The sequence below is a fragment of the Pseudorca crassidens genome, chromosome 1, assembly GCF_039906515.1.
Source record: "Pseudorca crassidens isolate mPseCra1 chromosome 1, mPseCra1.hap1, whole genome shotgun sequence".
Classification (NCBI taxonomy): Eukaryota; Metazoa; Chordata; class Mammalia; order Artiodactyla; family Delphinidae; genus Pseudorca; species Pseudorca crassidens.
This window is the reverse complement of record NC_090296.1, coordinates 190554948-190582786: the sequence shown is the minus strand read 5'-3', so window position 1 is coordinate 190582786 and position 27839 is coordinate 190554948. Positions and strand designations below refer to the sequence as shown.

The following is a 27839-nucleotide window of genomic DNA, read 5'->3' as shown; positions in this document are numbered from 1 at the left end:
GCAACAGCTGCACCTCCAGCCCGGGCACAGGCCTCCCTGACACTCTGACCCAGTTACAGCAGCTGTGTCACATGGTACCGCCATGCTAAGAGCCAGCATTCAAGTAGAGGCGGGGGGGTGAGCTGCTCCCTTGCCGCCGGGGGGCCTGGAGGTATGGTCTGGCCTCCACAGCTGCAAGAGCATCAGCAAATAAGGCACACAGCAAGCGGCACTCAGCAGCCTCCTATGAGAATGCACTCAAGTTCTTCCACGTGAAAAGGAGGGGTGGGTAGCTGCAGACTGTCCAGAAATGGGCGGCGCCGTCGCTGTTCCAAGTTCCCCGGTTGGGGTGCAGTTTGCCACTCTGGTGGCAGAGTCTACCCTAAATTGCTTAATCCTCACTCTGAAGCCCTGGGGGCTTTGGGGGAGATGGAGTAAAGCACAGGGTCCCTCACCCGTGGACTAGGGAGAACATTCTAGGCCCCTCCCCATCACGCACCCCTATCTGCTACCTGGATCTTCTAAACCGATGCCTGGCCTTGCAGAAGCATAGCCCAAAAAGGCAAGCTGCTGATGTTAGAGAAAAAAACAAAAAAAACCAGCTTCTTTGCTCTCAGGGCACGTGTGTCAGGAACAGCGAGACACGTGTGGACACTCAAAGAGGGTGTTTTGGCTTTTGTGTATGTTCAGAAGCTCAAGGCCAATTTCAGAAGTATTTCGGAATGATGTGTGCAAGAATAGCCCCCCAAATCCCTAAAAATCCCACACATAGGGCTAAAAACAGTTAAAATATACAGTACGTGCACATACACCAGGATAGTGGCCCTTGCTTGTGTAGATGAGCTCTTTTAAAAGATCAGACAGAATCCCAAACAGTGTCCAAGGACAGATTGCAGAATTTTTATAAGTTATTAACTCTCCTCCTATCAACTCTCACTAAATCCTCCTATTTCCCTCCTTCACCCAGTGATGGTTTCCCTCTCACTCTGCCTGCCTCCCCACTTCTGCTCTCTTGTTCCTACTAAAATACTGATCACACTGCAAAACATGCCTCTCTTCTTCCCCATGACTCTGGGGTGATAATTTTAGGCACCGTTTGTGAGTGAGGTATCAAGAGTACAGGAATGGCGGTATTTACATGTCTAACTGTCTGGGTTTAACAATGGTGAGAAACGTGCAAAGAGGGTCACAGTGGTGAAAAGAAGAAAGAAAAACCTTGCAGCTACATAGATGATCTTACCCTGTTTTCACCTGGGTATCACATTCCCTTTTAGCGTGTGTTTGCGTGTGTAGGAACGGAGCTCTTCGCAGGTGAGAGGTCCTTTGTCCTGTTGGCTTCAGGGAATCATGAAACGTTGTCAGACCAGCATGTGGGAACTTGAAGTAAATCCCAAGCTTCGTCTTAGGTTGCATTTATGGCCAAGGAAAGACACCCACGCATCAAAGCAGAGCAAATGCCAGCTACATAAAGTGACCGTCCGTGGGGACGCCGCGGATCAGCTGCGCCATCGGTCTCAGATCGTTGTGTTAGTACAAGCAAGAGTGTTTCTTCTTCCCCGAGAACATTTGAGTGAAAATCAAATGATATGTACTGAAAAGGCGTTGCTTATTAACTCCTGCAGAACCGGGATCAGGTGGGGCAGAGATAGATAAAGCGGGAGGTAATCGATCACAAAGGGCTCCCTCTTTTAGAGGAGGACCTTGCATTCCTTAGATCAGAGCCTGGGAACGTCCGAAAGCTCTGATCTCTGGGACAATCTGCCTCTTCTTTGTGGCACCAGGAGCAAAGACTTTGGGCGATTAGCCTCTCCCACACTCAAGACTCAACCCCCAGCAGTGCCAAGCTGAGCGGCTTTCTCTGTCCGCCTGCTGAAATTTGCACTTTCCAGACCTGTGGCCAGACCAGCCATCGAATCATGAGAAAACATTATCATTTACAACAGAAAACGCTTTCCGAATGGGGTGCCAGGAAGAGTTAGGATAAAGATCCGTCCTGCAGGCTGTGTCAGAGAATGTACGCATTCAAGAACGAACGGTGTGAAACACGTAACTCCAAAAAAACCTCCCTAGAAGGCGTATTGAATATCTGTAAATCATCATCTACAGCTGCAGCCCATTCGCCAGCCTATATTTAATGAAATCTCTCCATGGGGGGGAAGGATGGCAGTGCTGGTCTTTGTTACGTATTCAGCAGACAGCATTTACTTATTTATTTGATGTGCAATTAGGAGTGCTTTTATGTTCACTTAGGTGCGCAATTACGAGCACAGAGGGCTCCCCTCTGAGACATTAGGAGAAGGAACCAGAGTAGATGGTCGCCCCTTTCCCCAGAGCAGCCAATGTAGCTTCCTGTGGTTCCTAAGAGTATTTCAGAATTGGGGGCATTAGCTCAGAGAATTGATGCATTCCTGTCACCTCCCCAGATTAGTAAAGATTTTTGAACTGGATGAGATGATGAAACAGGAAGAGAAAATAATATTTACAGGAAATACTCCATTAACTGTGAACCGACTCCCAGCGCAGTCAGCCTGCTGAATTATTCAGCGTGATAAGCACGCCATTAAGTGCTTTGCCAACTTATTTTTCAGCTTCTGTTTGGATGCACTTGACTCATCCTCGGGCTGCTGAGCCCTCTGCCTCGGCAGGCCCTGGGCGGGTGCCTCCCTCATTCCGTTATCTGTATTCCCCTGGGAAACCGCACCCTGGGCTCTCCGGGGAGGAAGGGCTCCATGGACTACTTTTAGCATTTTGCAGCCTTTGCTTTTTCATCGTCAGATCAAAGGGCTTCTCTGTTGCCTCCTTCAGACCTCACTCAGCGCTGAGCGGACCGGGAAGGGTTCCATGCCTGTGGGTGACAGGCCCTGGCCATGGGTCACCAAGGGGAACCAGCCTCAAAGCTGAGGGGCAGGCCTGCCGGAGGGATGCTAGGGTGCAGGGTGGAGGGGTGCAGAGAGAGTCGCCAGCGTCTGCCATCTTAAAATAACTCCCCAAGAAAGAAAAAAGCAGCTGTATTCTAGGAAGACTGAGACGCTCTTCTCAAAGCATCAGTAGACAATAGACATCCTCTTCTCAAAGCGCATGTATTAGGCATGGCTGAGTTCTCTCTCTTTGGAACAGGAATCCCAGTGTCTCCTCTTATCCAAGAATTGCAGTCCCCTGAAAGCACTGAGCTAGGGCTTTAGAACTCCAGTAGAAGGTGTTGAATGTGAAATCCTCTCCAATAAAACGGACCCCATAGGAGAGTTACCAAGTGCCTATCTTAAGCCAGGCCCTGCTTGTGGCCCTGCAGGTGTTACAGTGAACAAAAGAGACGGGTCCCTGCCCTCAAAGACCTTAGAGTCTAGTGGGAAAGACGGTCAAACGATAGCATTAGGTAAATCTATAATGCAGAGTGTCAGAGTATTGAATTCTACGAAGATAACCAATCAGTAAGGAAGAGGGGGATGGTCAGGGGTGGTCTTGCCAAGGAGGTGACTTTAAGGGATTCCGAGTGTTGCATCCCCTGGGAAGCAGTTAGGGATTCTCGCAAGGAAGTGTATTGGGAAGTGGTCTGGAATTAACAGCAGTGAGCAGAGGGAGAAGCTGAGCTGTGATACAACCTTAGGGAAAGCTGTGAAGCTGTAACAATGGGCGGTCAATCATCAGACCCATCGCCTTAGCCCAGCATCAACCAATTATTAGATACAGGTGAGCCACAGGCGTGGGGCTGTGACCTTGGGCAAGACGGCTCTCCACAGCTGAGGGCAATTCCCTGAGAGAGGATAAATCCTTCAGTTCTGAAGGAGAGGCTGGTCGATGCAGTAGCTTTTCCTGCAGTGGTTCCCCCCAGTGTGGCCCTCGGACCAGCAGCCGCTACGTGGTCTGGGAGCACGTTAGATCTGCAAACTCCAGGTCCATACCTGAGACGTCCAGACTCAGAAATTCAGAGGCCGGGACTCGGCAATGTGTGTTTTCACAAGCCCTTGAGGTGATTTGAAGACAGGCTGCAGAGTTCGAGGATCACTGCTCCACACACAGGTAACGGGAACTTTCTTTGTGATCCTACTTTGTTGTTTTGTTGTTAAGATAGTGCAGTCTGAGTTAAAATCAAATTCCTTCTTGTAACAGTTAAGCCTTTAAAAAAAGATGTTTTACAAGCCAGTGGCCTGCATACCCACTTAAAGGCCCAAAATAAATCTCAAAATCTCAACCAAGGAGGAACTTGAGGGCTATTCACTCACTCCCAGGGTGTTCAGAGTTGTGATAAACAACTTATTTAGCCTCTCTGGGCCTCTGTTTTTATGTCTGTGAAATGGAGACTCTAAAACACGAGAAATAGTCTAATTATCTTCATCTTGAACACGTTTGCATCTCAAAGAGTTGCCTGTTCCCCAAGATAAAAGCGCTGTTGCCCTTGACATAGCAAATATCGCTGCAGTCTCTTTTATGCTGAACACCCGAGGCAGGACCACCACAAAGAGCAAACAGCATCCCTTTGTTAAGAGGATTGATTTTTTTCCTTGGCCACTGGATCTGGGAACCCAGGGTCCCTTGGTTCCCACAGGTTCTTCTGGAGGCCGTTTCCAAGCCTGGTTCTGAGTAAGCCAGCCCTCCAAGGACACCAGCTTGTATCCTTGTTGAAACTGTCTCCATAATACTCGTGCTGGTGTCAGACTGGCCCTTTCGAAAATGATGCCTGTGAGCAGAAAATAGAAGCATGTCTCCATCCAGGTGGATAATCCTTAGAAGCTATAACGTGAGAGTCATTTCTCTGGGGAGGTACGAGAGGAGAGAAATGCATTTTTCCCTTTAAGAGGCAGGTCCAGCTCTCTCCTGGGCTGACATGTTTGGAGGTAGCTCTTAGAGGGGGTACACTATACTCTGAAGAATTCACCCAAATGTTCTCTGCTTGCAAGGGTTCATCTCCAGACTGGCATCACCCTTTGGATGCTCTGTTCCTGTGCCCACCTCCTACTGTTCTATCTGGTGGGAAGATATCTGGCCTGGTGGTCAAGACCCCTCAGTTTTAGCTCCAGGTCTGCAAGCTGAGTCGCATCGCTGGGTCTGTTTCCTCATCAACAAGGCAATGATACAGGTGCTGGGGAATCTTGAGGTTGAGAGAAGCAGGAAAGGAGAAACAGGGGAGGGGAATGAAGCAAGGGGCAAGCTCATTGTAAAGCCAGAAGGGAGTCCTTCCTAAAAGGAAGAGTGAAAAGCAACACTTTCCCAGAAGAAAATGGTAGAGGGAGAAAATGCGAGTTTCTAAGTGGGTAAACCCCTGTCTGTCTTTGACTGTTGTTCGCGTCAGCCAAAGTGGCAGCTAGATCTGAGCAGACAACCAAAAATAGTTTCCAGGGCCTTCCGTGGTGGCGCAGTGGCTGAGAGTCCGCCTGCCGTTGCAGGGGACGCGGGTTCATGCCCTGGTCTGGGAAGATCCCACATGCCGCGGAGCGGCTGGGCCCGTGAGCCATGGCCGCTGAGCCTGCGCGTCCGGAGCCTGTGCTCCGCAACGGGAGAGGCCACAGCAGTGAGAGGCCTGCGTACCACAAAAAAACAAAAACAAAAATAGTTTCCAGCCCCGCCCCCCCAGCTGAGGCCTCTGTCGCTTGTGTGGGGTGTGAGGTGTCCCGGGGCTCGTCCTCGTGTGGACAGCCCTAGGATGGCCATCTGAACAGCCACGTTGACTGGGGGGAGGGTAGGGGTCAAACTCAACAGTCTGTATTTATCACATGCAAATAAACACCCAGTCAGCCAGGCCAGCACCCGCCTTGAGACTGACGAGCTTCTAAATAACTCGCAGAAACAGACTCCCGCTCCTTGGGGCGCCCCATCGACCCTGGGTGCAATCTGAAGATTCAAATCAAAACCCAGCACTGTTGCTGGATCCCAGTCCTGAGTAGAGGCGCCTCCAGTATCCTCGCCCACTCCAGTGAGCCCTGGGCCAGTAGTAGCTTAAGCGTTGATGGGTTTTCTCTGGCTTAAAAACCAAAGACTTGGCCAGGTTAACAAGAACATCGACCACCTGGGACTCAAAAAGGCCCATTTCTTGTATCTCCCACTGTTCTTTTAAAAGCGTTCTTCCCTAGATGGAAATGCAGGCAGCCCGTAACTTCTCTGATCACTCCCAGGTAATACAGAGTCATGCAGTCACTTTAAGCAGCAAAGTTAATTTTATTAAGAAATGAGTGTCCGGTCCTTGATAACAACCAAAATTCCAAACTTGGTCTAAAGGTAAATCCTGCCCCCTCTCGCAGCTGGACTGCCTCTCTCTCCCCGTCAGCTCCTCTGAGGGCAGCTAGCAGCCCACTTCTCGTGACTTAGATGTCAACAGGAGCCAGGGGCAGTCTTAGGTGGCCCTTAACTTCAGGAGACACCTGTCAAGCTCTGCAGGCGACCTTAGCGAACCTTTTCTCACTCGGTTTGCAGAAAGCATCCTTCAAGTCCCCCCCTCTGGCTCTGGGAAGCTGACAGCACACCTCTCTCCCTCTCAAATTCTCCCTCAGTTTCCACCTTGCTAAACACTTCATATCCCAATGGAGGGTGAGAGGTTTCAGAGTCACGTAAACAGTAATGCTTTTTAAATGTAAAAAAAAAAAGTCTAATTGTGAAAGTATGCATAACGTAAAATTTACCATTGGAACCACTGGTAAGTGGTTAAGTCTTAGGTACATTCCCACTGTTGTGCAACCCATCTCCAGAACGTTTTCTTTGTGCAAAACTGAAGCTGTCTCCGTGAAACAATGATTCCCCAGCCTTAGCGCCTGGCAACCAGCATTCTACTTCCCTCTCTATGGATTTGATTCCTCTAGGGATCTCATATAACTGGAATCATAGACTATATTTATTTTTGTGACCATAGGGTTTTAATATCCAAACCAGGACACTTGAGAATGGAAGAGGGCACTGGTTAATGATGACACCCCAGCGTCAGGCAAACCCGGGCTGCCCCAAGCAAACCAGGGCACATGGTGGCCTCTCGAACCAGGGTGGTGACCCGTGAAATGGGCTCTTGGCCCTTTTGTTTGTTTGGTTCTTGCCTGTCTTACTGGGTGGTCTGCTCACTGCTCACTTTAATGAGATTGATCACCGTGAAGTCGCGGCCAGTACGTCACCATCATATCCTGTGGCTCTGGCTCTGCAGTGGTGGCATCACCCACCGATGGCATAACTCCTGACCAACTGTGCTGAGTTAAGAACTGGGGCAACCCCAGAGATCCCGGCACCCAGGTCCTTCTGGCATTCGCAACAGGTGTTTCTGATGCTTCATGGGGATTTGAAAGATTCCTCGCCAATCCTGAGAACCTTCCTGGAAAGCGTACACTGGCACTGAGGGTGGTCCGTGGGTGGACCCAGAGCAGACCCAGCCTCCTTGTGATGGGTGCCCCTGTTCTGGCCTTTTACTAGGAGGTCAAAGAGCCAGGGGAGCTCCAGATGCCCGTCTCTCCAGGCCTCCCGGACCATAAACCAGCCCCCAGCCCTGTCTGTAACAAGGGTCAGGAACCACAGCTGAGTGAATGGCCCATGCACGGGCGTGCACACGTAGATATCTTTACTGATACATATTGAGCTGATGCTTGGAGCTGTGAGGGTTGAAAAACCATCTGAAACCCGGTCCCTGGCCAGGTTGCTCACATGGTGGTGGTGGAGAACACCCCCCGCCCACAGAGGTGCCTCGGCCATGACAGCCCAAAGCGGTCAGTTGGCTCCAACAGAGCCCACCCCAGGGGACCCGGGAGGAGAGGTCTATAGGAGGACCATGCGACCGGGGCAGTGGGGGGCTGCTTATGGAGAAGGGGCAGCCCTGGGGTTAGGGGGCTTTAGCCTGGACTGCTGGCTCCTTTTAAGTAGTTAGTTTTACTGCGTTTTAACCAAAGAGCATCTTCTGATTTATGGTTAATGCAGAGGAGGATTTTTACCAGTCAAAACAGTGGAAAGGCCTCAAGGGAGCTCTTGACTACTCCCCACTTCTCCCCAAGCCCCACGCACCTACTTTCCTCTCTGGTCTTGCCTATTCCAGACATTTCGTGTAAATGGAATCATGGAATTTGTGGCCTTTTGTGCTCGGCTTCTTCGATTTAGAATAATGTATTCAAGGTTCATCCACGTTGTGGCATGAATCAGACCTTCATTCCTCTTTAAGGCTAAATAAGATTCCATCATTCCCTGGTAACGTCAGCGTTTTCTGCACTAACATAGCAAGCACACACGCCACACAGACACACACACAAATGGTGCTTTGGGTTTTTGCACTTCTTGTGTTCCCTCACGTGAGTGTACGGCTCTGCCCCAGTTTCCTTCTGGTATCCACTCAGCTGTCACGTCAGTGAAGGCTCCCCGACCGCTTGATAAACAGTGACAGCCCCTGTCCTAGCCTCCCCAGCACCTGCTACCCTCTGACTTCCTCGCTGTCCAGTTCTCTTATTTGCCCCCCTGTCCCCTCCCAAAAACGTGCAGAGGCTTCTGTTTCTTCTCTAGCGCACGCCTGCTGGCAGTGCAGTGCCTGACCCGTGGTGGATGATAAATACTGGTTAAATGAGCAAAAGCAGCAGAGCAGAATATCTACTCGCTTGTTGGAAGCTCCCACTAATTTTGAGGTCATCTCCCTGTATATGTGTGTAGTGGCCTCAGAGATGGGATAGTGTAGCTCCTATAAGGAAGGTTGAAGAAAGCTCCACGTGAAAGGCCAGACGTCTGTAAAGAAGGGGAGGGAGGAGGGAGGCATGAGAGCTTCTTACGGCTTAGATTTGTTGATTGGGGGGGGGGAAAGCATAAAATTTCCCTACCAATCCATCTAGACTGTCTCTTGATTTTATTTTTTGTCTCTTGGAGCGGAAGTACCCAAATTGCTACTAGTAACTATATGTGGAAAATGAACTGCAGGAGGACACAGACCATTGCACTATTCTAGTTCATCTGGACGCCTTTTCTTACTTAGAAGCAGGAAATGTTAGGCTGAGAAACCCTGCTTGTTGCATCCAGTAACCTTTGCTTTGTCTCAGGGAATCTCGGCTTGTTTCTGCTGAGCCATACGATACTGACGGAGCTCTGTGAGATTTTTTTTTTTTTTTTTTTAATGAGCATGGTTCAGAGGGGAAACCCGGGCTGAACTGATCTTTCCGAAGTGTGAACCTATTTAATACTAAACCCTAGCACAGCCAGAACGGTGTCAAGCTCTCACTCCCAGCACCTGCAGGTAGGGCTGGGGGGACTCTACCAGGAGGGTCCTGCTCCGATCATGCCTGTCAAAGAGCCCTAAGCCAGTCGAGGCAGTTTCTCAGCAGAATGGGCATGCAGAGTCACTCCAGGTCTGTACTAGGATTTCAGCTCGAGCCCCTGAGCTCCTGGAGACCGTAACTTCCCCCATTCACTTTGGAGGAGAGTTGAATTCAGACAGAACTACCAGAAGAAGGAAGGGCTGCGGTTCCTGGGTTGCAGCTCTTGGGCTGGCCTCACTGCCACTTCCTTGTTGCCATAGCCTGTGCAGTTTAGAAAGGTATTAACAAGATGTGCAGGTTCAGGGGCTGGTGGTTCCTCATGGCACGGAAGTTACCTGAATTTTGAGCACCTAGGGGTTCAAATACCATCTCCCACCATTTATCATCTGTGTGACTTGGAGAAAGTAACTTAACCTCTCTGAACTTTGGTTTCCATAATCCCTACCTCAAAGAGCTTTTCGTTCATTCACTTATTCACTCAACAATTACTGAATGTCTAATATGCCCCAGGCATTGTGCTAGGTGCCAGGAAAATACCCTCAACAAGCCTAGAGTCAGATAGGAAAGATAACTGAGTAAAAAGGACGTTTGTGACACAGGATGCGAATTGCTCGGCAGAGGGTAGTACGTGAATCTCTGGGAAAAGTAGCCCAGGTTAGGGCTGTTAAGTCGGAGGGGTGGGGGATGGGGACAGCAGTCATGAAAGGAAAGTGGTTTAGGGCAGGCTGCTGGGAAGTATCCAGTTCCTCCTCTGCCCCCACCCCTTCTCCCCCCAATTCACACTTCCCCACGTTGGCCTGCCCACTTCAGGATTCCTCTAGGAAAATGGAACAAGGGCAGAGCTTGAAATAGGAGCAGTCCTCCTGGGAAGACAGAAATTCTAGAATTTCTGTCCTTATCTCTAAGAAAACATCCCCTCATGTTTCTTCTTTCTGGGAAGGCTAAATTGTGGAGCAGATACAGAACTGCTTAGTAAGAGGAACCCGAGAGAGAGATGACCGAAGTCAACCAGGGTGCCAGCTGCAGAGATGGCGGCTTGACACCGGCCTCCCTGCCCCTGCTGGCTGCGGCCACCATCACAGAGCAGCCAGCTAGAGCGCACGTGGTCTCAGCAGCAGTGTGGCTCGCAAAGCAAGCCTCCCGGCCCTGGCCCCGTGCCTCTCCGTCCTCCACACCCCCTGAGACACTTTCCAACCAGGAGAGCCTGGAGTTCACACCTGCTGTCTCCGCAGCAGTGGTCTGCCCCTCTCCTGGTACCCACAGCAACCAGGATCTGCAAGGCCTTCCCCTCCCCAGGAGGATGAGCCAACCCTGGAAGCACTGGGTAGTTTAAAGCACACAAGCTGCTCTTAAATAATTATTCCCGTAGAGCCCTTGCTAGTTGACTAATTTTTTTTTGACTTCTGTTTCCCAGATAACACAGTGTAAGAGTATTGTCATTTCTTTTTTTTTTAAGCTTGATTAAGCAGGAGTTTCGTTATGATTGTTTACCTTTATTTATGTAGAGCTCATTGCCAACACATTCTTCCGCTTTCTACCCCATCTCTCACGGATTCAGCCAGCCCCCATCAGGGTCTCACTGTGATGCCGCACCTCTGGGCAGGGCCACCAGGTGTAAGACAACTGATAACTGCCAACTCCTCTCCCCCCCCCCCAAAAAAATATAGAAAAATACAGGTTTCCCCAAAGTCCTCCAAAGTAGTCAAAACGAAAACCCTTCGAGCAATCCAAGAAGAGATCTTTGCCATTGCAAGTGGAATGGCCCATCATAATTCCCCACCCGAGACGGACCAACTGCTTCTCAGATTAATTCCTTCTCTGAAGTATCCCAGTCACTGAAGTCTTCACAGGTGTGATTAGCCTTGAAGTTTTTTTTTTAAGGGAAGGCTGGAGCCCAGAGAAGTGAAGCCACACCAAACTGGGCCACCATGCTCATTGCGAGAAAAACCAAAGCTGAACTCAGGTAACGTGCATCCCTGGCCAGCTTCTCCCTTTGGATACTAACCCGCATCCAACCCCCAGAGGCACACGGAGGAGGGAAGAAATTCCATCAGGAGGCCAAGGATAAGAAAGGAAAAACACTTTCAGCTTCTCTTGAAAGATTTTACATTTGCCAAAGCTTTATGGTCAGGTCCTTCCCAGAGAAAAGCCAAAATACACACAAGAAAATGATAGAGAGAGATACCCCCCTAGGGAGAAAATTAAAAGGAAATTGCGTCCACTGGGGACAAATAAAATGGCCTGTTTTCTCCGTAGGCCTGTTAAATATCTGTGGTCTTCTTTCCCTCTGTCTTCCCCTAGTAACAACTCTGAAGCCAAAGGAAGCTAAAAGGTTTTTGATGGGTTAAAAAGAGGCCATCCATTAAAGGGTCAAGGCCCAGCGCTCTGGGCATCTGTCACGGAGTTAACCAATCAATTGAGAGCTCCTGTGGTCTGACACTGAGGGATAGGCAGCCGGCCGGAAGAACATCTTGATTCCATTAGGTCTGGCTGTGCAGAAAAATTAGCTATTGTTTTCTTTGCTGGGTTATGTGGCCCTCTTGGAAGAAAATGGAAGCCAGGGAGCCCTCCTTCAACGCAGGTCCTGAGGACAGTGTTAGGATCACTTTGTGAGCTAATAATCTTTGGACGTGGATTGCCTGTCTTGGAGGCTCTGCTTTGGATCCCAGTCTGGCCCATTCAGTGCACTGCTGAGCTGTATCATAGGAGAGTAGTTTCCTCTCAGGGTGAAGGTTGCGAGATTAAAAGTCACAGCAGGGGAAATTCCCTGGTGGTCCAGTGGTTAGGACTCCGCGCTTCCACCACAGGGGGCACTGGTTTGATCCCTTGTCAGGGCACTAAGTTCCCACAAGGCGAGTGGCCAAAAAACGTCATAGCAGGAAAGTGGTCCAAACTGACTCTGGTCAAAGGTGTGGTGGACCCAGGAATTGACCGGATAAGGATTGGAAGCAAAGAATCCGAAGAGAATACGTCAAACACCAACTCCAGTGGATGAAGAAGCTGGGTTAGGCTTACACTTGCATCGTGAAAAACCCAAGGAACAAAAACCATTTTTTAAAATGCCCATGGAACCATATTAGCCATCTTTAAAAAAAAAAAAAAATGCACAAACCTGTACTTCGGGCTACGTGTTCAAAGGAATCCGAACTCTTTTACGTGTAGAGTAGCATGTGAATGATGGCTGACTTGAGTGCTAACTACATACTGGGCTCCACTTGAAGCACTTCGTATGTATGAGTTCATCAATACAGCAGCCCTGTGAAAGTAAAACTGGTGTTGTTTGGAGTTGTATTGCGAAGACGAGAAAAGAAAGACACAGAGAAATTTCATTGCCAAGGATACACAGCCAGTAAGCGGTAGACCATGTGACTTGGAAAACCATGCTTTTAGTCAGGAGAACAGTCTGCTCCTTTATCTGCGGGTTCCACATCTGTGGATTCAACCAACTGCAAATCGAAAATATTCAGAAATAATTTTTAAATTCCAGAAAGTTCCAAAACGCAAAACTTGAATTTGCTGCGTGCCAGCAACTGTTTACATAGCATTTACATTGCGTTTGGTGTTGTAAGTGACCTAGGGATGATTTAAAGTGTACGGGGGGATGCGTGTGGGGTATATGCAAACACCACTCCGTTTTACATAAGGAACTTGTGCATCCTCAGATTTCAGTATTCGAGGAAGGTTCTGGAACCAAGCTCCTGAGGATACCCTGGGACAACGGTATTCTGTATTGTCTCCGATAAGTAGGAAATGTTTAACACAAGCTACTTTATTTTTAAATTCCAAAGAGTAGCAGGGTGGCATTCCAAGGATTTACAATGCTGACCTTCAACCCATGCTTAGGATGCAGGAATGCCCACACACATGCCCCTCCTTTTGCGGAAAAGGAAGCCAAGGTAAAGAGCGACTTACAAAGTCAGGACTATCACCGAGGCCTCCTGATTTCCAAGTCAGGGTTCTCATCCCCAAAAACGATGAACCGAAACCCAGGAGACTCTCAGCGATGGTCATGAATATTGATTCTGAAACAGAAGCACGAGACTTATCTTCATAAGCTGGTGGGGTGCCTCCCTGGAGTTTTAAAAGCCTGATACAGAAACCAGAGATGGTTTTAAACTCCATCATGAAGTTAGTTCCTATATCATGGATACAGTCTGCTCTGTGTATGTCGCATCCTCCCAACTAGGTTGTAGGCGCCTTACACATATAAACATATGTGAGGCGTCATGCCCTTCCTCTGTCCTATTAGCATAGGTTTATGCAAAGTAGACGTCACAACTTGAATATTTGGAAGAGGAATGGGGATTGGTTGTTACCTAAACCCCCAGGGCCTTGTTTCTCTCTTGTTTGAGCATAAGGTAAAATGTATTGAATATCCAGGCAACCGATATAAAAACCTCTGACATATGCTGTTAACCCACTAAAAACAGCGCCGCTTCTGTTGTTCCCTAGAACTAGTTCTTGCGTGACCGTAAAGCCTCATCAGGGGACACCTGATAAAATTCTCTGACCGTGCAGGCTTGGGGTTTCTGTGTTGTGCTCCCATTTTAATTCAAGTCCATCCTGTTGGGGTTGAGTGATTCCTTTTGTCCTGTATCCCTCACGATGTGTGGCAGTTCATTTTTATTTGCCGAATTGCATAAATCCACCTGGAGATGAGTGAGTGACAGCCCTACTTCCAGAGGGTGAACAGAGCAGAAATGAAATCAGGAAGTGGGTTTTTTTAGTCGGTGTGTTTCATCCTGAGTTCGGAGGTTATTCCTGGCTGTGAGTCCGATTCTTCTTACAAGAGAACTCCTTGCTAGTGTTTGGAAGGCAGACAGCCAAGAGCCTTTGGAGAAGTGATCCCTTAAACATCGGCTCGAAACAACTCTGTTCTTGTTCATCGTCGGGTCCTCCTGGTGTGTTAGAAAGAGCCCAGGACAGAAGTCCCAAGAGGGGGCCCGGCACCAGCTACTTATTTAACCTCCGCCCCCCACCCCGGGCTTGCTTTACCTGTGGGAGGTGGGGACTGGCCAGATGGCCGCCAGGATTCAGTATAATGGTCCCTCTAGAAGCAGCAGGAAGTTACTCAGAGAGGGGTCATTAAGAGGCTTGGTGACTCAGCCTCAGAGACAGGAGGAAGACGAGGCTCCCCCAAGTCCTGGTCAAGAATCAGAGCCACTAGAGCGGGCTTCCTCTCAAGCCTTTATTTCCGCCTCGCTCCGAGAGCTCACCCGTTGCCCCACGTGCTGTGCTAGCGCCCAGTAAACACTGGCTGTGGAGGAAGTGTCAGGGATCCAAGGCCCCTCTGCCTGTCCCCGCTGTGCCCTCACCCGCTCAGAAAGAACAGGACATGAGTCCTCCTTGGCCCTGACCTTCAGTGTACACAGGATGTGGGAATCTGGCAGACCAGCTAATAGGATCCAGTAACCTGGCCCTGCTCATTAAGTGTTTTTAGTGCGTCCTGCTGCACTCAGGGCTCAAAGGCTCTATTTATTAGCCAGTCTTGTCTGCTTTCCATGGATAAATATCTCCCATCTCGTCTTTTATACGTTATGACATCAGGGCCCGGAAAGGGGAAGTGGAGGGCCTGTGATCGCTTGGGAATCACACATCTGGGTCAGAAGCCACGAATCCACGTCCAGGACCAGCCATGGTCCCAACCGTGGCGACAGGCGCGCTCTCGAAAACGCTTCTGGATGGTTTCTCTCTGTTTCTGTTTTCCAGGCAAGGCCAAGTTATTAAGGCTGTTCTTAATCATGATTCTTGTTGTTTGTCAGTCCCTGATGGAAAGCTACGGGTACTGAGGCATCTCTGTATGGAAAACCAGAAGAACCCAGGTCTCTAAGACAAGAAAGGAGTGATACGTATTATCTGTTACAGCCTGTAAAGGAAAGAAAATCCAGTGTGTAGGACAGAAAAGATGTGGCTTTGTACTTCCTACCTAGAGTCACATTGCTGCTTGTTTGTAAAAATCATTCCACTCATAAAGTTAACCATCCTTTAGTGAGTAAGAGCTGTTCCCACTAACTGGGGGACCTATGGGGAAAGGAGCATAGTTAGAGGTTAGAGTAATGGGCCAGGTGCCCTTGATTCCTATTTCTGGTTCCTTCACTGACTTGCTGTGTGGCCTTAGGCATTTTCCTCTAATTTCTCTGGGCGTCGTTTTCCCCAAAAAGAAAATTTCCCACTTGGTCTTCTTGGGGGAGGATACTAAAAGATCAAAGAAGAGACATTTTTTTTTTTTTTTTTTGCGGTACGCGGGCCTCTCACTGCTGTGGCCTCTCCCATTGCGGAGCACAGGCTCCGGGCGCACAGGCTCAGTGGCCGTGGCTCACGGGCCCAGCCGCTCCGCGGCATGTGGGATCCTCCCGGACCGGGGCACGAACCTGTGTCCCCTGCATCGGCAGGCGGACTCTCAACCACTGCGCCACCAGGGAAGCCCGAGACATCTGCTTTTTAAAGATGCCCAGATGAAGTGCATGAGAAAGGCCTTTTTCATAGGTATTAATAAGCCCTTTGATTACTGCTAGACCGTGTGTTTAAGCTTTTAGGTACCTCCTTGGGCAGAACTGGCCATAGAAATTAGGCAAAATCCTAAGGGCTCTAGCCCAGTTGTAACCATCATTGTGTGTCCGGTGAGTCTTTATGGGGTGTCTTTAGCTGGTGGCCGGGTTATGATGGCTGTACTGAGCCCGGGAGGCTCCCCCGAAGTGACACAGACGATCAGGGGCCATCCCCAGAGCAGCACATCGGAGCCCAGTGTACCCTGATCATAAAGGGAGGTCCGGTCAGGCGTCTGCTCTATATCTGCTTGTCAGCGTCAGAGGGGAGAGTTTGGTAGGTAGGGTCCCTGTGCCCACCATCAGCCCAGCTTGGTGCATGGGGGCATCCAGCTGCCTTCTTCCCCCTGTTCCCCAGCACCTCCTGTCTCCCCTAAGTGGGGGGCAAAGGACAAGGCCATTGTTCCCTCATGAGCACCTCCTTTTGGGTTCCTGGGACCTTCCTGTCCTGGAAAACTGCCTTCCTTCCCTCCCTCCCTTCCCAATATTTCATTTGGGGAAAAAAAAAAAAAAAAGATCCCTGCCTAGAGCAAACATGAGGCAAAGCCACTGCTCTACCCCCTGCTGGAAATGTCTACAGACAGTACATCCTCCTGGGGAGATGCCAGGAGCCAGGCCGTCAGGGTTCAGTGCCGAGAGCAGGGATCTGGGCGGTGGCAGCAGGCGGAAGGGCCACAGCAGAGACCACATGGGTTTGTTTCGGCCCTTGGCAGACTTGAGGCTCTCCACACCAGCAGCATGGGGGAGCATTTCCGGGGAAGCCCCCCGGCGTGTATTCTGTTTTGCAAAAAGTCGGGGAGGGAGGAGTTGCCAGGGAACCAACCCCCTGAGTGTTGGGCTTTGGGGTTTTTCACCGGGGTGGGGGGTGGGGGGTGGGGCTTCCAACCCAAGGCCCAAGAGAGGTGCTCACAAGCACAACCACAAAGAGAAAGCTTGTGGAGGTCTGCCCATCAGATGCACCTTCCCCCAAGTGCTGCCCAGCCCAGGACAGTGCCCATGGCATTAGCACCGATCAGGACCAGTGACATAATCTGCAGGACCGGGACAGAATGAAAATGCAGGGCCCGTTGATCAGTCTTATTGAGAATTTCAAGATGGAGACAGCAGAACGTTAAAACTGAGCACAGGCCCCTCAGTTCACACACCGGTGAAGCGGGTCCTGGCCAGGTCTCTGCCTTACCTGGGCAGGTGGGTGCAGCACAGGGGCTGCGGGTCTGGCTCAGGGACGAGCCATCTACCGCTCACCCCTCTCTTCAGAGGAAAGGGAGTGTGGGGGTCAGGGCACTAAGTCTGTACACTTCCTTGAAGATTTCCAGGATACAGATCATCAACCTTTATTGTCTTAAACCCTGACAACAGGGCTTGAGTTTAAAAAACAAAAAAAAAAACTTAAGAATTACTTCAGTTGTTCTGGAGTTAATCTCCTTTATTCGCCAGGATTTGGGAGAGGTAAGAACAACTAGGAATTGCACTGAGATCTGAGTTCACTGAGCATTTACTTTGTACAGGTACCATGCCCAGGATCTGTTGCCTCTACCTTAGAGGAGCATTATTGCCATTTTACGGATGGGAAAACTGAGGCTAAAGGAAATGGTGTCACTTGCCTAAGGTCACACAGTTTGGATATAGGGGAGTCAGGATTCAAATGGATGCAGAGTCCAGAGCATGTGTCTGGCCACGTTGTTCTGTGTACTACTTCCAGGTTATAAGTTAAGGAGCTGTGAGTTCCAGTGCTTTTGTGTCTGTAGCTAAGTTCAGGTGAACCATCTGTATATATCTAACAATAGGGGGGTCAGAGAGGAAATTTTCACATTTCACTGAGGGATTTAGCAGAGCAGAGCATCAGATAAGGGCATAAGACTCAGACCTGGGACTCAAGTAACCGACTACACAGGTGGCATTTCATCTGTGATCTGACACAAGGCTATCTGAGCTCATGTAGGACTTGCTTTCCTTGGAACTGACCTGAAAGGAGAAAAAGAAGTACAGTTTTCCTTGGACTTCAGATCAAAATGTACTCTGAGCTGGGAACAAAAAAGGTAGCTCTGGAATCAGAAAAAAACCATGTCCTCCTCCCTATTAGTCAGACAAAATAATTGTAAGATTCTGCAGAGCAGGTTGTGAGAAGCATGCAGCCATTCTAGAAACAGTTTTTATTCCAGCCCAGTTCGACAAAGGGGTGAAGTCCTCTGGCCAAGCCCCGAGGAGCCGTGTCCTGGGTAGAGCAGGGCCGGGTGGATGGGACACAGAAATTGTCGTCTTGAAGGAGAAAATGTGAGCAGATCAGAGAGAGTCAGGGGCCCCAGCTGAGAGGATGCCGGGTCTAGGATGAGACCCTAAAAAGCGTTTGCCTTAATTGAGTGGGTGAAGAAAGGGGGGATCAGGGGAGGAATCAGCCTCTCCCAGGATGAAACTCTGACCCTTCTTTGGGCTCAATAAACTCAAATTCTCAGTCTACAGAAGGGGCTACAGTACGCATCAAATATAAATATGAATGTTACGGGCATAACTTGAACCTCTTCTGACATTTCTCGGAGAGTTTAAATAACTTCCTTTTTCATCCAATGAAAGGACCCCCTTCCAGAGTAATGCTGCAGCCTTGATTACTCCCAAACCTCTTAGTTAACAGGCTCCCTCGTCCCAGGAGGAATGTCCACCAGGGCCAGAGGGGCCCATCAGGCAGTGCCAGGAACTCTGTTTAGCTCCCACTGTTCAGAACTGCCTTCATTTCACTCTCTGCCTCCCTGAGCGCAGCGAGCTCCGGGGTGCAGCGCGTCCTACCGGCCCCAGGACTCCTGGCATTCTTTGTGCTGCAGAAAGAAGCCGGGCTTGACGGGCTCACATTATCATCTTGAGTTGCCTGCCCCCAAATAGAGTGCTAGCCGCCCCCCACCCTTCTCGGGGAAGCTTCCCCAGCCGCCCCAGATCACCAGGGCGAGTTGGGCTCTTACACATTCATGGGCAGGAAGTAGAGTCCCGAGGGGAGGCTGGGAATGTGACCGCCTTCCCAGTTCGGCACTGGAGGCAGGAAGCTCGGTTCAGCACCGCAGGCAGATGGCTACTGCTCCCTCCCTGTGTCAGCCCGCCCTCCTCTCCCCCCACCTCCCCCTCTCCTTGGAGGGAAAAGTCTGCAGAGCTGGGAACTGTCTTGGAGAATTCAACAAAGGCCAAGCAGAGCCGGGGAACCACTTGAAAAGAACTTGTTTTGTTCCCGTTGAGAAGCCTGCAGGAAAATCCACGGCCACATTGCTGGGGTTTTGAACTGAAGAGCAGCGTGTGCGTGTGTGTATGTGTGTGTGTGTGTGTGTCGAGCAAGAGGCACGGGAGGTGCAAACAACTGTACTGTTTGAGCTTTGATAAGGAAACTGCGAGCTGTAAGCTCAGCGGCAGACGGAGGACTACAGCCGTGACCCGCCCACTCCTGAACTTGAACTGCATTGTTTTCTGTCCAGATATTCCAATGGAGGCAGTTGGAAAACCTGTATTTCAGAGAGAAGAAGTTTTCTGTGGAAGTTCATGACCCACGCAGGTAAGCTAGACAAGCCCTTTTCTTCTGGGAGCGTGTGGCCTCGCCGGCATGTTACTTACATTACTGTTTCTGTGCTGTCACTGTTCATGTTCATTTGCGGGGGGAGGAAGAGGGCGGTTGATTGGGAGAATAGAGTTCAAATAAGACAGTAGAGCTTTGTTTGGTTCTATGTGTTGGGAAATACAGTGGGTTTGTGTGTGTGTGTGTGTGTGCGCGCGCGTGTGTGTGAAATTAGCAGTTCCACGGTCATCTCATCTGGCTACACGTATTACTTGCTCGGACGTGTGGAATTGTCTTACAAGCCAGGGCATTTTAGGAAAGATTTGTAGCACTTCAGAACCATCCCCAAATTAAAGTGAGCCGTGGTCTGAGTCCTTCTAGAAAGTTTTTGCCAGAGAAGAGCCTGAAGGATGGCTTGTCAGAGCTTCTGAGAACGTTTCAGGTTGAAGAGTGAGCACAGAAGGAACCTACAGCTGAAAGAGTTGTGCTAAGTTGTTTCATTCCATGAGCTGTAATTTTAGGGTGTTCGCCGTGGTGGGTAGATGTGAAAGAAATACAAGGCTTTTTCTCTCCACCTCACATTGTATCCCAGGGAGCGCTCATGTCAAAGTCAATGCTCTCCAAGTCCAACGCCAAACAATAGGGTCCCATTTTGGAATGCAGCAAGCCCTGCGTGGAAGGTTCTCGGGGCAGCATGTACCGTGGCTTTTCCTCCCTTTGTCTGCTAGTCCTAGAGTTACAGGCAGCCCAGAAGCGGCAGCAAAATTCCCTAAAAACAGACCTAATGCTCGAGAATAAATCGCTTTCAATAGGTCCAAAAGCAGACTTAGAACAAGAAGGTAGCCCTGGGAAGACAGTGAAAAGATCAGGCCCTGTGGAGGAGTAGATGTGGATGTTGGGTGCTGTCCATACCCCAGCCCTGGTTCGGGAAAGAGGGGTTTTGGCATCAGTTCCTCACACACATGGCTTCTGGGCGCTCAGACAAGCTGAGGTGCCTCCCAGAAAGCTCTCAGCGTGAGAATAAGATTTTGCCCCATCAGAGGGTGAGGCTTGTGCGGTGATGTCCGTTCCTGCGGTCAGTGATAACCCAGGAGGACTGCTGTGCCGTTTGCCTGGCCACGTAATCTGCTTGAAACAGAACTCCCGTGTAGGGTGAGAACTCCCCCCGACACCCCATGGTTACCGTGCAGCAGGCAGGCGGAGAACGTCTTAGAGACTCGTGTCTCGTCAGGTGATGATAGAGAGCGTTGGCAGTATAACAGCCTGTGCAGCGTTTTTCAGGGTCCTGTGATGAAGGGGCTCAGGATCCAGAGACCCTGTCTCTGCAGAGCAGGAATGCATTGATTCAGGCCAGGCAGGGGGGCAAGAGATGCTGAAAGTAATGTCCCAGAATGAATGTTGCCACAATGGGTCAGATGCAGAAAGCAGATGATTGACAAAATAAAGACTGGAGATTGGATGGTCTAAGGGGCTGAGCGTAGGACTGGAGACAGACTCTCCGGGCCTGTGCTCTGTTGGGAATTCTGCTAATGCAGAGGTACCTTGGACGCATCCTTGAGTGAGTGGGCGGCGGGTGTGTGTGTGTGTACTCGTCGTGTTCTTTCTGTGTCGGGGTCTATTGTCCTATTCGTGATGTAATTCTAAATTCCCTTCCCTTTCCCAAGACCCAGGGATATTGGAAGGAGTCCAAACCTCATGTTACTATCATGTGGGCTTTTAGCCTATTAAATGAAAGTGGTCAGTCTCACATTTGCTGAGTAGCTCCTATGTCCAGGCACAGTTACGTGTCCTGGGGTATAGAAGGAAGCCCTGAAAGAACTTACAGCACAATTGGAGAGACAGAAGAAGGAACTTGATGTTTATTGTTTACTGTGCACAGTCCCTGTTCTAAACACTTGGACAGTTATCTCATTGGGTCCTCGCTATAACCCCAGAAAATAGGTACTAGTATTCCTGTTCTACTGGGGAAACAGGCACAGAAGAAGCAGAGTAACCGGCTGCAGGTTACAAAAAGCTAGTTAAGGGGTAAAGACAGGATATGAGCCCAGGGAGTCTGGCTCCAGAGCTTATGTGACTTACCGCCATGCTGTACACAGACAGTGGGTACCAAGCACCAGATAGCACAGCCTGTAAGTGCTGGTCTGGGGAGGCTTCTTGAGAAGGAGAAATCTTAGCTAAGGATGTAAAGCTCAAGGTGGGCCCTCAGGGGATACAGAGGTCGGGCAGGTGGGCCTAAGAGAGAAGTGCAGGCGCCAGAGGCTGTCTGAGCACAGAACGTGAGCACGTCCCCTCGGAAAGCAGTCCTCCGTCAGCCTAGAGACACGCAGGGAGAGGAAAGGGGAGACGAGGAGAGGCCAGAGACGTGGCTTCCTTGATGGCAGCGGTGGAGACCCAGGATGACAATGCCTTTAAAGGCACCTTTTCCAAATGCTCAACAGGGCAGGCAGAGGGGATTGTTCCAGGTTAGCTACTTAGTTTAGTGGCCAAGCCCGTGTCTCCTGGGGGGTTGGAGCCCCGCCTGGCGCTGCAGTAAGCACTCCTCTACGGCCTCCTGGCCCTGCTCCAGTTAAACATGTCGTCCTGCTGCTGTTGCCTTGTTTATTTGAACACAGAAGAGTCATCTAATCAACTGTACTGTGTTGGGATGGTTCAGGGGTCATCCCCTCCCCCAAACCAGGAAGGAAGCCAGGAGCAAAGTTACAGGATGGCAAGTGTGGTGCAGAATCGTGTCCTGAAGATGGACGTCCTGGGACACGGCGAGGACAGGGCATGGCTCGGCTGTCCCAGAAGATGCTTCCAGATTTGCTCTCCTGGACCGGTGTCCTAATGGATACCCAGCGTTGTTTCTGCGGTTCTCTGGGCTTGGCGAAGCAGCAGGAGTCGGTGGGGTGGGAAGAGCCTGAAGCAAACAGTGTAGAGAAGAGAGAGATTCATAATCGGGCAGGAGAAACACTCTGAGACCATCTGATTTAGGTGCTCCTGGGAACTCCCAGACCAGCCAGCCTCTTCCCTCCCCTCCCCCACCTTACCTGAAAAATACCCCTAGCCTGGCACTGCTCTCACTACCGCCCCTGAAATACATTTCAAGTTACTTTTCCTTTCCAATTCACCTTTTCTGGGAGAAAAAAAAATGAGTTTACTCCCAGGATCAGCCATTGCCATGGAGGCCAGAGTGAGTATTCAGATGAGTTTCTTTTTACGCGTGCAGAGACCATGGGGGTTTCCTTCTTACTCTCTTGCCGGCTCCTTTTCCATTATTTTCAATTGTGTGTTCCTTTGCGAGCTGGCATTTTCTCTTAACTTTAGTTATAACCAAAGGGAAGAAGAACACTCTGCTTAGAATCAGTAGTATTAACTAACCACCAGATTTGAATTCCTCCTTAGAAGTGGATCTGGAGAACACCTACTGTTAAATCTTGAGCCCCCGGGGGAAGGTGATCGGAGCAGCTTCTAATCTCCTTCAAGGGAAAACTTGCCATGAAAATAATATGATTATTCACAAGTCCTGACTACCCCAAGGTTCATCTAAATGAGATAGCTCAATCTTGAACACACATTGTTCTTCTGATGTGCACATAAGATACCCCCAACCTCACCCCACTGTCCCATCGCCTTGCCCTACACACGCACACACACGCACATGCACACACATGTATGGCAACACATTCTCAGATTTCACTTGCAAAGTCATGTACCCATCCTATAAAGTATACTTCACTGAGAACATAATCATATAACTCTTTTTCCCCTTGATTCCATTAATGTGATGAATTATGTTGGGACCATTCTTTCCCACCTTCGGTTTAAAGTCCGACTGCCTCTCTGCTCTGTGCATACGTCCTCCACATCTCCTGCAGATGTGTATGTGGACGTGGGTAGTGGGTCGGCATTGGCCGGGCTCATTTCTTTCTGCCTCTCCTCTCCTGATTCTTTATACCCCACCCGCCCTCTGAATATATTTGAAATTGATAACCAACTTGCCAGGAAGATTGCGTGCGAGTAATGTAAGCCGTTCTGATTGCCTTAGATGCTGTGGCAATTAGAAGAGAATTTACTCGTCCTTCACCGTAGGCAGCTTTGCCTGGTTAATAAAGGACATTGTCAAAGGCTCTTCCTGTCTCTGAAGTTTGTCTTGGCCCAGTGCCAGGAGCTGAAGATCAGAAAAGACCATCCTGTGACCTAGAATGACCTGTCTTATTCCAGACAAGGCAGAGGCTTGGCCAAATTCTGAACCCTAAGGAGCCAGTAAATTAAAAGATTAGCATGGTTCACGGTAGCCAAGATATGGAAACAACCTAAGTGTCCACTGATGGATGAACACATAAAGAAATTGTGGTGTATATTCACAACGGAATATCATTCAACCTTAAAAAAAAAAACATCCTGCCGTTTACGACGACATGGATGGACCTGGAGGGTATTATGAAGTGAGATAAAGCAGACACAGAAAGACAAGAACTGCATGATCTTACTTATAGGTGGAATCTAAAAGAGTCACGGAGGCAGAGAGTAGAACAGTCGTTCCCAGGGACGCGGAAGTAGGGGAAATGGAGAGAGGTGCTTGTCGAAGGGTATACAAAGTGGTAGTTCTATAGGATGAATAAGCCTAGAGATGTAATGTACAGCCTGGTGACTGTCGTGAATAACACTGTATTATATACTGGAAATCGGCTAAGAGTGGATTTCAGGTGCTTGCATCACACACACACACACACACACACACACACACACATGCACACACGATGGTACCTATGTGAGGAGAGGAAATGTTCTTTAGTTTGACTGCCGTGATCACTTCACTGTGTATGTGTATCAGTACGTCAGATCATCACGTTCTGTACCTTAGATAGAATCAACGTTTATTTAGAGAATAAAATGAAAAGATGGCCTTTGCCAGCCAGTTTCGTGTGTGCGTGCACGCGTGCTCATCTGTCACCTTTATGCCGGAGCTCTTAGGACCCAGTGGGTTCTCGGTAAAAGCTGTTGACTGAGTATCCTAGGCCCTCGTTGTAAACGTGTCTGACCCTTCTGATTCTTGCTCTCCCAGGGCTTCAGTGACAAGGAGGACGTTTGGACACAGCGGCATCGCAGTGCACACGTGGTACGCGTGTCCGGCACTGATCAAGTCCATCTGGGCTATGGCCATTAGCCAACACCAGTTCTATCTGGACAGAAAGCAGAGTAAGGTAAGTCCCTTTCCTGGGACTGGGAGGGCCTATGACAAGACCAGACCTTTCACTGAGCTGTGAGCAGACGAGGGCCGTTGTCTGGATCTCGTAGCTGGGGGATTAGGAGTTGGATGGCTGGAGAGGCCCTGCATCCCTTGCTCTGAGATGTGCACAGGTGAGACTGGCCTTTTAGGACTATAGGAGGCAGCTCCTGAGATCAGCTCTTGAAGAGAACAACGTGTCCTTGGCAACTTGGTCAACCACGGTCAGAGCCACTCAGACCATTTGCTGCAGCCAAATAGGGCCCTCTTGAGGAATTCCCCCGTGCTTTTGAACCTCAGGAATCTCTCCTGGAAGTAAGCAGTCCTTCTGGGTGTGTAAAAAGTGGCATATTGGGTTTTTTTGGGGGTTTTTTGTGGTATGCAGGCCTCTCAGTGCTGTGGCCTCTCCCGTTGCGGAGCACAGGCTCCGGACGCGCAGGCTCAGCGGCCATGGCTCATGGGCCCAGCCGCTCTGCGGCATGTGGGATCCTCCCAGACCGGGGCTCTCAACCACTGCGCCACCAGGGAAACCCTGTTTTCCTTTTGAGGAAAAAAAAAAAAAAAGGAACCATTTGCAACTAATAGACACCACCTACCGGTTGAGGATAATTGCTGTGAAAACCCTCCAGGCTTTTCCAACTGCCAACTCCATTTCTTAATTGCAAAACCGGAAACATAATAAAAAAAAAAAAAGGCAACAAGTCTGTTTCCCTAAGGTAGACCTGGAGCCTCAGGCCATAGTAAACAGTCATCCTCCAAGGGAGGTTTGACCCAGCCCCAGTTCAGACACACACACGGGGCGTGGTGGTGGTGGGGAAAATGACGTCTCCTTGGTTCGCACACAGCTCATATCAACCCTCTGCCCCCTGTTCCTCCAGCCTTGTCTGCCGTGCTTCCCTTGCCTTCCCCGCACAAGCCACGCCCATTCATTACCCCTCAGGTGAAGAGCCGTATCAAGATGGGCTCTGCATCTTTCTCAGGCTCCTGCTGGCTTGGGACAGGTGGGGAGTGGAATACAGAACTTCAGAGGGAGATCGACCTTGGCCCCCGGTCTAGTCAGGACCACCACCTGGGGGAGGTTTTATCCCATCCCGTGCGTCCTAGAGAGAGGAGGAAGTGGCAGGACCCTGGGCTTTCTGGGCCCAAGACTTATTGGATTGGTGCCCTTTTGGATCCTGTGGCTTCCTGTTTTGCCTTATATTCCTTCTGAGTGGAGTTGCTCCTTCCCTGGCTTGGGGGGAGGATTGGGAGGAGAGAGTTGGGATTGAGCGGGAGGTAAGAGAAAGATAGTAAGAAAATAGGACAGGAATCAAACGATCCCTCAAGTCATGATTCAGTTTCAGTCACAGCCTTTCCCACGTAGGAGTCACGTTCTCCTTCATAACACATTTTCTTTTCTCCTAAGTCTTCTTCCTCCCCCCGTTTGGTCATTTTCGGGGGGTGGATGGGCACAGGGTGGAATATTTTTGTTGCCAGGAATAATGAGAGTATTCTGCATCACTCCTGGTGATGGTGGGCATTGGCACAGGAACCTGAGGCCCGATTCGATCCAAAGAAACGAGGCCAGAACCTTTTGACTCATGCTTTAGATTGAGACAGTGGGTGGGTGTCAGTGTTTTGCCCTCCAGTGGCAGGAGTTGGAGGTCAAAACCTGAGACCATTGATTCTGTCCTCCGTGTTGTTTGGCAGTGCGTGACGAGGGGTAGAGAGTCTGACAGCCCTCCTGAACCCCACTGCCAATTCCTCTTGCGGGCAGACACTACACACACTGATTTTGAACGGGGAAGAGAAAAAGCCTGTCTCAGCCTAAGGGTGGTATGTTAGCTGTTAGAACTCTTCCTCCCTCTGCTGGCTTTTCACATTAGAGGATCTGTGGGGTGAGGCAGGAGGCCCATCCTTAGGGCTCCGCAGCCCTGTTCTCAGAGATGGTCTTCCTGTGCAGCTGGAGAAGCCTTATTCAGCAGGCTTACAGGTCAACCCATGGATGTAACGAGGAAACCTCAAAAAGTAACTGTCATAGATCACTTATTAACAAGAAGTATCTCTCAAGAGACCAGACCAAATGCTCGCAGCAATAGGGAGCTTTCAGCTCAGCCACCCCTGGGGGACTGAAGGACATGCACCTACCCCCAGGAGCAGGAGAATTTGCCCCAGATAAGCTCTGGATACTCACAGTGCCCGGAGCCCATGTATTTCTTTTCTTTTTTTTTAAGAAGATGTTGGGGGTAGGAGTTTGGTAATTTATTTTTATTTATTTTTGCTGTGTTGGGTCTTCGTTTCTGTGCGAGGGCTTTCTCTAGTTTTGGCAAGCGGGGGCCACTCTTCATCGTGGTGCACGGGCCTCTGACTATCGCGGCCCGTCTTGTTGCGGAGCACAGGCTCCGGACGCACAGGCTCAGTAGTTGTGGCTCACGGGCCTAGTTGCTCCGCGGCATGTGGGATCCTCCCAGACCGGGGCTCGAACCCGTGTCCCCTGCATTAGCAGGCAGATTCCCAACCACTGCGCCACCAGGGAATCCCGCCCATGTATTTCTTATTGGAATCAGTTGCTCAGCCTGCGGTGACTGGTGAGGAACGGGTTCCCCCATGGGGAGGTCCAAGGACTCTGCCTTCTGGTTCTGTGACCCCGGGCAAGTCTTTCCTCGCTCCTGTTTGCTTTGCACAGTTAGAGCACAGCAAAGGAAATTCCTGACCAGAATCACTGATCAGTCCAGTGACACAGTGTTGGTGAAGTTGCTTTAGGAGATGTGTGCTATCTCTCACTATTATCATTACTAATGCAACATACCGTTCCCTGGCCGACACCTGTGTGTAAAGTTTAAATTCTCTAAAAGTTCCCCCCAATTAAATCAGAGATGATAAAATTCACCTTAGGAGTAGTGTTACAACACCTTTCATTTCTGGAATGTTCTTCAGACAACAGTGATGTGACCCATCTCCAGTGGGCAGGATGGTTCAGGGTGAGTGATGGCTGGCAGGCCTGGAATGGAGTGTTTCCAAATATTTCTGAACAGCCCGTGTTGGCTGGCATACTGGCCATTGCTTCACACTCTACTGTATCAGGCCGTGTCAACCATTCCTTTCTCTGAAGTGCTTCAGCAAAGCCCAGGCCTCCCGAGGGGTGCTCATGAACCCCAGAAACAAGCGCAATCTAGTGGTTGGAGCCAGCGGGGGTGGGTAGCTGAGAAGCCTAGTGCTCTTCCCCTGGCGCTTGGGCATTTTCTTCTTTCAGGGTCCTAGTGTAAATCACTTAGAAAACCTGTCTCTCTGTCTCTCTGTCTCTCTGTCTCTCTGTCTCTCTGTCTCTCTCTCTCTCTCTCTCTCTGTCTCTCTCGCTCTCTCTCTCGCTCTCTCACACACACACGCCCGCCTGCCCTCCCACC

General features: G+C 49.9%; 1 protein-coding gene across 8 annotated transcripts in view; it reads left to right on the top strand.

Annotated features, from left to right (window-relative positions):
• The window catches only part of FRMD4A (FERM domain containing 4A), a 646084-nt gene that overhangs the window by 542630 nt on the left and 75615 nt on the right, over nucleotides 1-27839 (top strand). For all 8 annotated transcript variants that reach the window (XM_067703847.1, XM_067703859.1, XM_067703855.1 and 5 more), the window contains 2 exons: nucleotides 19171-19247; nucleotides 24295-24433. In XM_067703847.1, the coding sequence (XP_067559948.1) occupies nucleotides 19171-19247; nucleotides 24295-24433 (216 nt within the window). The remainder of the gene's footprint in view (nucleotides 1-19170; nucleotides 19248-24294; nucleotides 24434-27839) is intronic.